The sequence below is a fragment of the Nymphaea colorata genome, chromosome 12, assembly GCF_008831285.2.
Source record: "Nymphaea colorata isolate Beijing-Zhang1983 chromosome 12, ASM883128v2, whole genome shotgun sequence".
NCBI classification, from domain to species: domain Eukaryota; kingdom Viridiplantae; phylum Streptophyta; class Magnoliopsida; order Nymphaeales; family Nymphaeaceae; genus Nymphaea; species Nymphaea colorata.
Genome location: NC_045149.1, coordinates 20,972,364 through 20,987,658, shown reverse-complemented (window position 1 = coordinate 20,987,658; position 15,295 = coordinate 20,972,364). Strand labels below are relative to the sequence as shown.

Sequence of the window (15,295 nt, the reverse complement as noted above, 5' to 3'; positions counted from 1 at the left end):
GATTTCTTGTGCATTTTAGTTTTAATTTAAAATGATTTGGATGTTTTGGGGAACTAAAAATTCAGCACTTATAGGAGCTATGCATCTATTCTTAATTAATGGATAAAAGGAAGAGAAAAAATAGAAACGGTATTGGAATGCAAGATCAATGCATAAAAGTTTCAAAATAAATCTCAAGGGAAAATAAAAGTAACTGCATGATGTTGTACAAAGATTTGCAATTTCAAGGGGCGGAGCCAAAAACATTTCATGAGGAGGGCCAAATTAAAGTTTATAAATTTTGACACCGGCCGAAATATCATTTTTCAAAATTTTTATATAGGACAAATAAAATTTTCTGAAATGTACACGTAATTTTTTTTTTTTTTTTTAAATTTGAGGTGGGACCAAGGCGACTCCCTGCCTTCAGTATCAAGAACCATTCAATGAAAATGAAATTCAACAGAAATGCTCTAAGACAGGAGAAATAACTCAATGCAAGCCAGTGGAGTTGGATAGAAAGTAGTTGAAAATTTATTATTAGTATGAATCTCAGATAGGACAGAAAATTTCAGCTGCATGAATGCAAATAGTAGCACCAACATCTGCAAAGGAGAACAGCATGCCAACACAAACTTTGGATTTTGGTATGATTTCAATCAAACATGTAAAGTGGCATGTGAAAAAAACTCAATAGTTCAATGAAAGGCCATTATAGATATGAACAATGAATTCCAAATAACTCATTACACTTCTTGCATCTCCACATTTACAACTCCCAACCAGCACTCTTTCAAGTTTTTTAGAACAACATAGGAAAATAGAGAGCCAACAAAAGAAACAAACAGAAAACCTTAGAAAGTTTGCCAAAAGTGTGGGAAAATATTCGTACACTCCCTCTGCCAATTAGAGAATGTCCTCACCAATCAAACACCTCCAAGTATCATAATCAAAGATGTGATATTTTATCATCTGTTTGAGTGCCTTTGCAATTGTTTGTAACAAATGAACCGACCACATGTGGAACGATGGAAAGAGAGACTCTTTGTTACCTTGTGAACAACATAGAGAGGCATGTGCTTGTGGCAGCTTTGGACCCAGTTAGGTATTGGCTTCATAAAAGCTTTGATTTGGAAGGGCTGGCAATTCAGCCAGCTTTGAGCCCAACTAGGTGTTGGCTCCATAAATGCTTTGATTTGGAGAGGTTAGCAATTGACCCAGATGAATTGTTTGGCTCATGAAATGGTGCAAGTGGACACATGGTGCTCGCTATCAAGTTACCCAAAAGCGGTCTGTGATCGGGCCAATGGCGTAGTCACATTGTGACTGATGTGGGCAGTTGCCCACACCTGTTTCTTAAAAAAAAATTTCTTTATTTTTAAATGAGAATCTTATATATATATATATATTAAGTATGTCACTAGATTTTAGTATTTTTAAACAAGTGCTTCTCCAATTTTTCTGGCCTGGTTGTATGTATCAGTGCTCAACATACTTAATGATTAAAATGCTCGTGGTTAATATAGAAAAGAGGACTTTTTGTAAAGATAGAAAAGGTAAATGAAACAAGCTGAAAGACTAAAAAGGATATTTATTTTAAATAATTTTAAAAATATACCAACTCCTCTTCGGTGTACATATCCTGCGTGCACTGAGGGGTGCACACAACTCACTCTCTTATTTGTAGCCTCAGATATGAGAATGAGGTGATTTGAGATTATTAAGAATTTCAGATCCATGAATTTAAAATTTGATCCCACCCTTTTCTCAAAATCCAACCTCAAATATGAGGATTTGAGAATCTCTAGTCTTCTTATACTGGTAAAATCCGGTGTTTTTTTATAAAGTGGATCCCATATAAAAAGGGAGAATCTCTAGTCTTCTTATATTGGTAAAAATCTAGTGTTTGTTTACACAGTGGATCCCATATAAAAGAAATCCGAGGCATTTTGGTTACCTCGGATTTGAGATCAGAATTTGAGGTTTTGGTCACACACTAAAAGTTACAAATCATCAAATTTATATAGTAATGGTGAAATTTGGCGTTTATGATATTCGAGACTGTCAATCACGCCCAATCTTTACCATAAGTTTGTACTAAAATGAAAAGTTACAAGCAAAAAAATTGTGACAAATATATTTATATGTTGATGGTTTTCATGAGTCCTCTTTTCCAGTTTATTGTCGTCCGAGTCTGATTCAGGATCCGGTTCATTGATCATTATGCATTTAACGAAGCTCTCTCCCTTCTATGATGTTCCCGTGTTCTGGAAATCACAGCGAATATTTCATCCTCCACGGGGCAGGATTTTCCTATATTGGCGTATCCTGATCTTCCGTAGTCGAGGATATTGAATCGCTTATATATATTTAATCTTACCCAGATCAGAAAGAGGGCACTTCTTGCTGAAGGTGAACCATTTTCTTCAGGCGTCCTTTGACTTCTCTTATTCTTCTTCTTTTTTCTCTTGGCATCAATTTGTTTGTGTGGACTGCCGACGCTGACAGCGCCACCTGAAGATCTCACTGTGGTTTCATTTTAGGGCTAATTTCGTTGGTAAAGCATGTTTTGGGTTCTCATTCTCTGGTTAAAACATTTACTCAATCTTTGTTTTTCCCTTTCAGACTCGTTTCTTTAACGTCGATTGAGGAATGAGGTTTCTCCTTAAAATGTCGAGGAATGAGGTTGCTCCAATTGAAGAATTAAGGTTTTGTTAAGGCAATAAACAAAGGCCGCCGCTTACGACGTTTCTCAGCAATGGCAATGTGAGTTGGTTTTTAACAAATGCATTCATCCTTCTTCTTGGTTTATGCACCTGCGATCTTTTTTTGGGGGTCGCCAATTTCACAGTCCATGCATTTCCAGCAAATCCTTAATATTATTGAAATGCATCATCCTCCCCTTCTTATGATAGTATGTTGGGTACTTGATTCGCCAGCGTCTGGTTTCCACGGGGTTCTTCCTTGACAAAGAAATGGATATTCCTTTTCTTTTCTAATCTCCGCAGGTTTGTACTCATTTATGAGACCACAAAAAAATCTAATTTAACCAAGATTCTGTGGTTGATTCGTATTGGATGTCTCGCAAAGATGGGTAATTTAATTCAAAAGTTGGTATATTATGGTGAATGTGGTTGTTCAGGACTCAGGTGGTACGTATGGAAAGCAAGGAATGATGCTACAAGGGAAAGTTGACGTCAGAAAGCTTGACACTAGAGTTCATTGTGATGACCTTTCTCTACTTAAAAGGCTTCAACCAGCTACTAGTGATTCTATTTCCTATCTTCTGTCCATCCTTTGATGAGTGTTTATGACCTGTTACTTTCTTGCCTGCCTAACTTCTTGTTGGGAGGCCAGTAATGTTATCAGATAGACTCTGTCTGTCTCTCTCTCACTCTCTTATGCAGGGGCGCACACACTACACATGACTGTCCTGAACACACCATACACATGTACGGGAAACTAAATTATGCCTACAACAATGACGCCCACCATGCCCCCACTCATTTTTCCTTTATAAAAGTGTGGAACTCTCACTCATGGCCTTTTACAAAAGAAAAGTAAGTCAAAGCAATGTTGGGCACCACACACACACACACACACATTCAGTCTTAGAGAATTTATCGTTTTTAGCCATTGATTTTAAATCACAAAAAGAAAAAGAACATTGACATATGTAGCATTCCAGAGATTTAAAAGCTAAACTCCACTAACAAATCACAGGATTGATTAACAAAAAAGGAAAAAGAAACCAAATAGCACGACTGGATTGCATATACAATCACTTGTAGCAAATGTTTCTCCACACAATATGTATGCTCACAAACATGTATTTCACTTTACAGATAACACACAGTCAAATGTTTATGAATAGACATATAGATCACATGCATTGTCAATATATTGTTTCCGTACATAAATTGGTGCCTCTTCTCTTCTACAAACAGAGTAGCATCTGCCCCAGGAAAGGTGCTGATAGCAGGTGGATACCTTCTGCTGGAGAGGCCAAATCCTGGCTTAGTGTTGACCACAGGATCACGTTTCTATGCAATTATAAAACCTTTGTATGAAGAAATAAAAGATGAGACCTGGGCGTGGGTAGGTATCTTCTCTTTGTTAGTTTGAATTTTTCAAAGAAGCTTTTTTTTTTTTTATAAAGCTACTCTTATAGTATGGCTATTCCGATAAACTAATACTATGTGGTTGTAAGACTCTTTGTAGTAATTCTTGAACCTCAACTGTTGGATATTACCAAATATGTAATCCTAGAGTATCAACATATACCACACGTAAAACCTATTGATGTTGCCCTGTTTCTCCTAATACATAACACTTCAGTCAGTGCTATAAAGTAAGACCACCTAAAAATGATCTTTCTAGTCTATAGTAAGCTGAAAGAATCATTTCAATATGTTGAAAGCTCAAATCAATAGGGCTTGAGTGTAAACCTCTAGGTTACTTGCTTGTGATGATTACACATAATTAAATGCCAGAAGCTTTAAAAAAGAAAAAAAAAATCCACGGTTCATATATCTGAATTATTATAAAAAATTACAACCAAAAGGGCAAGAAATCTTCTAAAGTCACCTGCAAGTTAAAAGAAAGAAAGGTTAGATAAAGCGACCATATTATTTTGCACATAGACAGGTGCAGCTCAAAGTTCTGAATCTGACTTTTGGTAGAGTTATTTTGTGATGAATAGCATATGAAGTGGCAAAATACTGTTGGTAAAATCAGAATCTAGAAAGTCCTTGATAGATAATAAAGTAGTTGTGAATAAAGAAACATGCCATATATATTTCTGTTTTTTTATGAACTTCATTCGATATTTCTTTTATTTGAAGGATGATATAATCATTATACTTTTTAGATGATTTGCAATCTGCCATAATGGGCAGTATTTAAAGAATATAATGTCAAAGTGCAACAGGCATTTTGTGCTATACAGCAAATCTCTTAAAATATGCATTTATAAGGGAATAAACACTTTCCATATTGTTTAGTGAGAGAGTAAATCTTTTCCTTATTGTTTGGTGAAGTATAATATTTGTTTGCTTCCATATTTGTTTATCTTCATGCCTGAAGTAATAACCTGTAATTTTTGGAGAGGCTCTTCAAATGCTTATCATCTTGGCCTTATATGGTTATTTCTATCAGGTGTGGATAGATGTAAAGGTAACATCACCCCAACTATCTAGAGAAGCAATGTATAAGTTATCCCTAAAGAACTTGGCTCTTCAGATTGACTCTCCAAGGCAAGTGTGTATGTCTTTGTGTGTGAATGCATGTCTTTCTTATTTACAATGACAAAATAAATATGTTATGGTGATCTACAATGTTGTGTCATTCTATATATTGTTAAATACTTATCAATCTCTGTTTATTGTTTAGCCACAATCATGAACCAAATCTGATTGAGTTATACCTCTTTCCATTTGCACCTGATTCTGTGTGCCACTCTGGATATCCAAGAATGCAAATAAAGTATCCAAATATTCTTACCTTTCTTGGCGGTTGATGGATGGAACACTTACAAGGAACCGTAAATGTCTAGTTCTGAACAAGATATAGATTGTATTGTTTAGTGTCTTTGCATATGGAATGGTGTACAATGTTTGTCACAATTTTCTTCTGTTTTACAAAAGTTTATTTTTTGGCTTTGCTGCCGATTGCTATTTGATGTTTTGCAAGTTTTTGTTTACATGAACTATCTCTTGCTGTTACCAAGCTTCTGTATCTGCATAATCTATATTGTGGTAAAAAGTATGTCACACAAGCACTTTAAGGAGGTCGCTGCAACAATGTCGTGACTGCTGTGGGTGCTGTTCTGCTTGGACTCACCAAATTCCATTGTCAACTATGATTAGTGCAGTCTACTACATTTATGCATATTAGACATGACTCTGACTAGGGTTTGCTATTGTTAAGTAAGTCATAAACTCACAATCCATTGCTCTACTCATCATTTTTTTTGTTAGGTATATATATATATACACACAAAGAGAGAGAGTATATGTTCAGCCAGGCACATACATTTTTTATATAATCTATCTGATGGATGTGATATTTACATTCGAAACAGTATGTTTACAAAAAATGATACTTTTTGATGTGTAAATAAGATTTCAAAATTGGTCTCTTTTGGCTTCTGAAGTTCATCAAATATGCCCACAGAACATGATTTTTATGTCAATTTATATTCTTATACACACGGATCTCTTCTGCATATCTCCAAAAAGACCCTTAAAAGTATAGGGCATGATAAAATCACGTTACTTATTTCTCTCTCTCTCTCTCCCTCTCACACTCTCACTCTCTCTCACACACACACATATACTTGTCTTCTTTGGTGTAGGTGTAGATGCTCCTTGTACGATAAGTACATCTAGGGATGCAACTTCTTCAAGAGCTTTTCCTTACCTTTATTGTCTCTTAGCCAATCAGAGCTGACTTTCCTTTATTCTTTTTTTCCTGCCCCCGGATCTTTGGTCTATCTCCATGGGTGACTAAACTAACTTTCCCTGGTCTGTGTAGGCTACTGAACTAATATATATATATATATATATATATATATATATATATATATATATATATATATATATATATATATATATATATATATATATATATATATATATATATATATATATATATATAACCTGCACCTGCATCCTTGCAACATGGACATAGCGAAGGGTTTAATTACCCCTGTGCCGAAAGTCTGAAGCATGTGGAATCTTTTGAAAAAGGTTGTGAAATTAATTTCATTTTAGAACTTCCAATGCTTCAAGGATATTTTCATTGATGCAAGTGACAAATATAAATATGCTACGTGCTAGTGTAAGATGGTTTAGGGCCTTAGGTATAGCGCAAGGATTAAACCTCCAGGCTGGAAGGGAATTGATAAATTGAATCGAATTAAGAATGCATTATCTGAAATTCTGAATACTGGAAGATTTACATATACATTTTTTGTTTAGTATCTTAAAATTTTTAATGCCTATTATTCTAATTCTGTATAAAATATTTCTCACCAAAACCATGTGAAGACAGAAAATTTTGCAATTTGAAACAAAGTCTTGAAACACAAGTGACTGATGTGTTGTGAAAAGCTAAAAGTTATTTATGAATAACGTAATGTAATTACGTGCCCTTTCTAGAGATTCATGTCATTTGCAAGTGTTCTTCTAAATCCTCTGATTGGGTCAGCAACTAATATGCATTGTGTGAGTATTCTCTTGGTGTAAACCCTGCTTTGGTCAACTATACATGTTCAAGCGTGTTTCAGTAAAATGTTTCTTATTGTCAAGGCACTGGATCTGTATCCTGAATTTTGTCATGGTTGCACCTTCTCAACTGGCAGTGGTGCACCAGCTACAATAAGTACGGAATTATTTCAACTTTTGTCGTTGAAGGAGCATAATTGTTCAAGTAGTGTACTGAGTAATATGAGTTCCGAGTTGGTGGATTAGTGATCCTTGGTTCTGGACTGATCTTCATTTATTGGCTAAGGCGGCTCTATGTTTTTACATAAATTGCTCCTGTCCAAGAGGTCTTAGAATGTTATTATTTATTTATATGAAAAATAAGACCATTTTTGTGCTTAATAAACCCTTTTTTGCATTTTAACGGTGCATTTCTTAGTTGCTTTTACCAAATCAGTCATAATTGCTATTTTCCTTTTCAGGAGAGGTTCTCTGCTGCACTTAGTTTAGGTGGATATAGCTTGTGATTAAAAAAATTCACAAATCAGGCCACTTTATCCATTTAAAAGTATCACTTCATGCTACCGTCTTATGTAACAGCAGTTGTAGTTCTTCAAAGTCAACTTCCCTGGTGGTGTAAACTGTACATGTTTCACATTTGTGAGCAATTAAAGGTAGTTGGGAAAAGCGTGCACTTTTTAAATCGTTCTACTCTTAAATTGACTTGCTATTTTCAAGTTTATTGTTTCGGATCTCATCCGTATATCACATAACTAATAAAAATGTGGCATGCTGTTTGATTTGACAAATTTGTTTTGTTACAGGGAAAAAAGCAATCCATTTGTGGAATATGCACTCCAGTATGCAGTGGCTGCTGCTAAAGCAACATTTAGTGATGAGCCTGGCAAAGAAACATTGAGAAGGCTATTGCTAAAAGGTAATACGTGAAAATGATTATTGTCATTCCCCTTAACACTGTCTAGTCATGTCATGCAACCTCCTAATCATCTGATTCTTGAACTCTGAAGATGATATTGACCTTTCATGTAGGTCTTGATGTCACAATACTAGGTTGTAATGATTTTTACTCCTACAGGAATCAGGTATCTTTGCAATACTAGGTTTCTTTTTAGTTATGATTTCTACTTGTTATGCATCTTATCACCTAGACTTTGGTACATTTCAGATTGTAGCACACGGGCTGCCCTTGACACCAGAGACATTGGTTTCTCTTCCACCTTTCTCGCCAATTACCTTTAACTTGGGTCTTGCTAATGGAAAAGCAGCAGAAGACAATACATGCAAGCCAGAAGTTGCAAAAACTGGTTTAGGATCTTCAGCAGCAATGACTACTGCTGTAGTTGCATCAGTTCTTCATTATCTTGGGGTGGTCAAACTCTCAGTTTCATGTAAAGATTTAGAAGCAGAGAAGCTGAGTGCTGACTTAGATGTTATACATGCTGTAGCACAAACTGCACACTGTATAGCCCAAGGGAAGGTTGGCAGTGGTTTTGATGTCAGTGCTGCAGTCTATGGTAGCCAGCATTATGTTCGGTTTTCTCCAGAAATTCTTGCTGTGGCTCAGGTTTCTCTCTCTCTCCTTCTCATATTTGACACATGAATTTCCATGTGCATTGAAGTACATAAACCAATGGCATATATGATATATTTAAGTGTTGCTATGAAGCTTAATTTGATATCTTTCAATTCATTACGAAAAATTAATAAGAGCAACTAAAAGTTAGCGTCCGCTGTGCTGGAAACAAATAAGATTTTGATCTTAGTATTTCAAATGCAACTGAATGCTAGAAGGCATCCAAGTAAGATGGATGCAACTTATTGCACATTAAGTCTACATTTCCTTAGGAATTTGGTCTTAAGGTTTTGTAACCAATGAAAAGGCAATTTTTATCTGAAGTTAATTTACAATGGCCTTATTTTTCCCAATTTAGATACCCCTTTTGAGCCTCTAATATATCAACAAGAGAGTTCATTTGGACTTTGTTGCTTAATTGAATTGAATAGTTTAATCTATTAAAAGGGATGGTTAATCGGCCGGCAGAAATTATCTGTCAACTGGCAATATTGTGAAGCTTACAAGGTTTGATGTACGAATTGTCAAAAAAAAAAATCTCATTTAGTACTGATAGTTTCAGATTTCCAGCAGAAAATTCTTCTCCAAAGGTTTCTTTAAGCAGTATAAGATCAGCTATATTCTTCAGGGTTTTACAGTATTAGCATGCTGCAGAATTGCACATCTGGTTTAATTAAATTTAACAATCAATCTGAAGATTCTGAACAAATGTTTTATGTCCTTTTACATCTTTGATTTCTATGTGACATCTGTTTGAATCATATACTTCCATTTTAGCTTTTGGTGTTAAAGTATACATTCTTTGTTGGAATGGTGCATCATGTGGACAATATTAATGGAGTTGTATATTATCATTTATCTATGGAAATGCAGGAGGATGTCAAAGGAATGACATTGCAAGAGAAAATGGCATGTATCCTGAAGAGCAAGTGGGACCATGAAAATGCTCACTTCTCATTGCCTCCATTGATGACACTTGTGAGTTTCTTCCCGATCTTTTGTCTTGAAGGATACTTAATCATTGGAGCTTGAAGCCGAAATTTAGCTTTTACTTTCATCCTACTTATCTTAGCAGATCGTGTTCTTTGGACTTACTAGAAATATCCTGTGGAAAATGGATAGAGTATTTTCTGGGTGCTAATTCATATTTTTGGTAATAAATGCTGTCACTGTAAGACAAAGAAAGATGCTTTTTGTGTGCCCATTTGTATCTAGATATGAGGTTTGCATCAGTGTGGAGCATGACTTTGTGGTGAAGAGTCTTGACCTCAAGCGATTCTAACACATCTGGAACTGAGAAGTACTATTTAGTAGTTTGTTAAAGTTTACTGTTTTATCTTTGCAGATACTTGGGGAACCTGGAACTGGAGGATCCTCAACTCCATCCATGGTGGGTGCAGTGAACAAGTGGAAACGATCCAATCCACAAAGTTCACTAGAATTATGGAAAAGACTAGCAGAGGCAAATTCAAGGCTTGAAGCACAACTTAAAATCTTGAGTAAATTTGCTGAAGAACAATGGGAGGCATATAACATGGTGCTGAGCAGTTGCAGCACATGTGCATCTGATAAGGTGATGTAGGAAAAATATCTGATTTCTTCTACATTTCCTTTTTTCACAACCTCATATGATCAAATAAATGAAGGTCAAAGCGGGCAGTGATGGTTTAAGTTTGTTTCTTTTCTCTATCTGATATATGAGTTACTAAATATCAACAAGTATGTGTTTGAGAACGTACCAGTTTGTTGCAGGTCTGTTATAACCAAGGCAGAATTATTGACCTCCTTCTTAACTTCAACTATTCTCCAGAACCATAATTTCATGAAAAACTTTAAAATCGAACAATATGTCCTCCCCTAAGTGCTAAACCCCATCCTTTGGTGGACCACTCTCAATTGTTAAAATGTAATAAATACTATTACACAAGTATGCTTCACAAATCAGTAAACTTTTCTTATTAAGGTCATAATTTGACTTTTATTTTATGAATAACTTTTGCTTTCTCTAGCGGACTTTATAATGTCTGATTGAGAGCCTGAGCTTGTCCTGGTCTTCTGAGATGTTGTTCAAAATTTTTTACTGAATTGCCCAAGCTTAATTCCACCTTTTGGATTATAAATATTTTTCTTTGCCTTTTTGTAAATGAGATAATAAAGGTTGTGAAGGAGTTGTAGTTTTAGGCAGTCATAGCATTTGTAGGCTCCCTGCTGGGCGTCAAAAGCTGCTAGGAAAGAGCGCTGCTCTGTGAGGGCATTCCCTCTTCTTATGGCTGGGTGGGAACTCCACTGGCGGGCCCTAAAATTTGAGCCTTCACTTTTCTCGAAGCACTTAGAATGTGACAACTAAAACAAGGCCCTTTTGTGCTTGTATGCATTTGCACATATTCTTCTTTTGTGTATAACATGTATATACAGACATAATCCAGGATGTAACGTAAAACATGAAGACGAGGAAAAATAAATTAAATTTCAGAAATGATTTAACTAAGGACTTCAGAGATCTTGTAGAACCATGGGATATGGTGGACAAAACCTTGTATTTATCTCAGAATCTTGACCAAAATGTTTGAAGAATTAAAAAACTGAATGCCAAGGAAAGGAGTATTTCCATCATAAAGTAAGATTTGCCTTGAACTTGAAAGTGGAAAAGGGAAAAAAATTCTGGTATCCTGTTCTTAGGTTTATGTTACCGTTTGTCCAATTTCTTTACATATCTTTTCTGTGTTGATAATTAAATGTTTTTATTGATTTTATTAGTGGATGGAGCAAGCTGCTAACTCCTTCCAGGAGGGAATCACAAAAGGGTTGCTAGGATCACGGAGTACCATGCTTGAAATAAGATCACTTATGCAGGAGATGGGAAAGGCAGCTTGTGTTCCTGTGAGTGGTTCATTAAATTTTGACCCATTTGTTTCTTTAGTCTGTTGGTACCTTCCGCGTTCTTATTCAGGGAAGAAAAACTGATGAATGCCACTTGCTTATAATGATCTCCTACTTTTGCAAAGATGCATCTATCCAGTGCGTAGGTGCTGATGAAATGCTCAATCTCATGTCTTGATGAGGTCAATCTTGAATTATAGCTTCGCTTGATTGTGACTAAGCATTCTTGATCCGAACTCTCCCATGTTCAAGCTGAATCTATAGTAAAATGAAAAAAAATATACTTCAATAGTTGTTTATTGGTCCAAGAGAGACAATATTGTTCGTGTCTGTCCAGGGGCACATTTGGTCATGCAATCGTCAAAATGATTGGATGCAGACTTCTTTTACTATGCACTATTATTTTCTCACCACCCTTTGATTTTTCAAATGCAGGAGTTGCTTAATATTTAAATAAACTTGTTGACCTTCAATCTTTGGGCAGATACATGGATTGTATGCTACTGTTCCAATTGCCAAATGACCCCTATATGTACAATAATTTACATGCACAAATACGATTTGCAATTTGGAGGAGAAGACAATATTTCTCATGGATCATCCTTATAAAAGCCCAATGTAATTGTATATTATTAATCTATAATGATGGCATCTGACATTCCTACCAAGACTATTTGATGTGCGAAAGTCATGTAGAAAACAACTCTTGGACACCCCGAAGAGATTTATGATGAGGATCTATTATCTCTGTTATTTTTAGAATTTCACCGCCTTTAGGCAGGACATAAATCGGCAAACTTTAAAGTATACAGTATGCTTTGATGGAACATGAGAGCATTACTTTTTGCTAGCAGCAGTTTTAACATTATTGGCTTGTGCAGATTGAGCCTGAATCACAGACTAGGCTTTTGGATGCTACCATGGAAATGGAAGGAGTTCTCTTAGCAGGAGTTCCTGGAGCCGGCGGATTTGATGCAGTATTTGCCATCACTTTAAGGGAGTCAGCCAGATCCAATGTTAGTCAAGCCTGGACTTCACTAGGTGTTCTGCCCATGCTGGTGAGGGAAGACGCCCAAGGTGTTCGCCTGGAAAGTGTGGATCCTCGAGAAAAAGAAAAAGATCTCTCTTCAGCTATTTCATCGGTTCGTTTAGAGTAACCATGTATCGTGTGATCAAAAGTGAGGCCACTTGCGTATTGGTATAGAAGACCATTTTTCCACTATTTAGGTATGAGTTGCAGACAATTTTTGTACGATTTAGGTATGAACAGCAGACAATTTTTGTACTATGGTATGTGCAATCTAATAAGAAGCCATTTACGTGGTTCATCTGTGTTGGAAACTCAGGGTATTTCCAAAAAATCCAGAAGTTGACTATGGGCAAAAGAATCGTACAAAAATGAACTAGTGGTCTGGAGTTGTAATCCAGGTTGCCACTTTGTTCTGTGGTCGGAACTGTGTCCACTAGTCCGACCTGAAACAAGTGCTAGAGCAGTTAAGGAATGCTGCTGCTGTTTCCTGATAAGTAGCGCTCTGGTTTACCAATAGTTCTTACAGGAACATACACCTTCTTTAAAATGGTGAAACCGGTTGCGATCTCTGACGATAATCTCTCTCTTGAAAATCTTAGAGATCAATGCTGTAGTCAGATGGCAATCGTTACACATTCGAAGATTCTTTGTGATCCTTATTGGTCCAGAGGTCGTGCTGATAAGAGCAAAGGCAATTGCAAGCTTTTGGCTGTGACCAGCGAGTAGTCTTTGTTTTTCCTCCTCATCTACGTCAAACAATATCTCAGATGTGTCTGGCCTGTAACCTTCAAACTTTAACTGCCAACCTATCTGATGCAACGTTTCGTATATTTCATCGCTTTGGGGGTGTGACTTGTCCTGAGAGACGAACTTGTGCAATATCTTGTTCACTTCTAGAACGCTGAATCCTGGTACTTGGATCAGGCATTTCTGCACCATCATCTTCCGCACTGCTGCCATATCATCCCATCTTTGAGCTTGCGCATATATATTTGATAGAAGCACATAATCGCCAACACATTGTTGGTCTAATTCGAAAAGCTTTCTGCCGGCCAGTTCTCCAATTGCAGCATTGTGATGAACTCGACAAGCACTTAGCAAGCATCGCCAGACGACATCATTTGGCAACATTGGCATCCTTTGTATGACTTCATGTGCTTCATCAAGCATCCCAGCACGTCCAAGCAGATCAACAAGGCAAACATAATGCTGCATTGTGGGAACAATTTTGTGTTGAACCCTCATCTTGTCAAAACAATGAAGGCCTTCATCCACAAGTCCTGAATGACTGCAGGCACTCAGAACACTTGTGTAGACTGTTTCATCTGGATCAACTCCTGCTGCTAACATATCAAAGAAGATGTCCAATGCCTCTTTGCCACGACCATGAAGGGCAAGACCAGAAATCATCACACTGTAAGTGTGCAAGTTCTTTATTTTGGACATCTTGTTGAACAGCTGCAATCCCTTTTGCAAACAACCACATTTCACGTACATATCAATCAGGGAAGTGTAGACTATGACGTTGAACTGAACTAAGTTCCTAACTGCAGCACCATGGATGCATCTTCCCAAATCAAGTGCATTCAAGTGAGCACACACGGATAACATACTAACCAACGTGCTCACATCAGCCTTCCATCCTCCAATCTGCATTTCTTCAAACAGCCTGAGCGCCTTACTGTAGAGACCCATCTTGGTGTAAGCTGATATGACGGCACTCCAAGATGCAACATTTTTAAGAGGCATAAGATCAAAGACTTGGCGACATGACATGACCTCCCCACATCTGCCATACATACTGATCAAGCTGTTCTGTATAAAAAGATCGGAACCAAAATCTAGTTTAAGAATCAACCCATGAACTTGAATCCCTTCCTTTAGAGCAGATAGATGAGCACAGCCCTTGAGAACAAATGGAAAAGTAAAATTATCTACACTTGCATCTGCTTCAGTCATGTCTCTAAACAAAAGAAGGGCCTCCTCTGGCTCACCTTTCTCCACATATCCTCTGATCATGGTGTTCCAAATGAATGGATTTGGATTATCAGTTCTGTCAAAAATTGAGCGTGCATAGTCCATGCTGCCCCAAACGGAGAGAGCACAGGCTGCGACAAGGTCTCCTGCCCGGCGAACATCCTGGTCGAGCCCAAGTTTGACACTTTGAGCATGCAAATGCTTGAATTCATCCATTGTGGCGCATTTTTTCAGCAATGAAAAGCACTCCTGTTCTTTTACTTTAAGCTCTGCCATTAAGCCCCCGCTTTCTAGGGGATTGCAGAAATGAGTCTGACTCAGAACTAGCGATCCCATGATACCAATCAACAACAGTTCGCCATAAGCATTAGCCACGGACTACGATTATCAACATCATCATCACAGTTGCAGAAACTGGCATTACCATCATCCTCGATTGCAGCAAAATTGAAGCTCCGTGACGGGGGACTGCTCGGAATGAGAATAGTTGAAAAACTCAATCTCTTTTGTTTTGCTGAAGACTTGAAGAATGATTAAAATGGCCTTGAATCAAACAATGGTTGGTCGCTCAGCCTCGGTCTGGGAATCTGCGTCGGGTTGCTGTCCTTGGAGAGCCATAAACTTAATGGA

General features: G+C 37.0%; 2 protein-coding genes across 3 annotated transcripts; one reads left to right on the top strand and one right to left on the bottom strand.

Moving 5' to 3' along the window:
- The first annotated feature begins 2,189 nt into the window (after nucleotides 1–2,189).
- LOC116265516 (phosphomevalonate kinase, peroxisomal) lies at nucleotides 2,190–12,999 on the top strand. Of its 2 annotated transcripts, none has more exons than XM_031646178.2 (11): nucleotides 2,190–2,391; nucleotides 2,605–2,745; nucleotides 3,927–4,077; nucleotides 5,137–5,234; nucleotides 8,009–8,121; nucleotides 8,235–8,287; nucleotides 8,371–8,769; nucleotides 9,652–9,756; nucleotides 10,124–10,351; nucleotides 11,536–11,658; nucleotides 12,540–12,999. In XM_031646178.2, the coding sequence occupies exons 2-11, from the start codon at nucleotides 2,738–2,740 to the stop codon at nucleotides 12,813–12,815; spliced, it is 1,554 nt and encodes a 517-aa protein (XP_031502038.1). In that variant the 5' UTR covers nucleotides 2,190–2,391; nucleotides 2,605–2,737; the 3' UTR covers nucleotides 12,816–12,999. The 2 variants fall into 2 exon arrangements, with proteins under 2 accessions (XP_031502038.1, XP_031502039.1); XM_031646179.1 differs by lacking the exon at nucleotides 2,190–2,391 and adding an exon at nucleotides 2,398–2,536.
- Nucleotides 13,000–13,144: 145 nt separating this feature from the next.
- Nucleotides 13,145–15,295, bottom strand: LOC116265515 (pentatricopeptide repeat-containing protein At1g31920). Its single transcript, XM_031646177.2, has one exon. It carries the CDS (start codon nucleotides 14,999–15,001, stop codon nucleotides 13,196–13,198), a length of 1,806 nt encoding a protein of 601 aa, XP_031502037.1. The 5' UTR covers nucleotides 15,002–15,295; the 3' UTR covers nucleotides 13,145–13,195.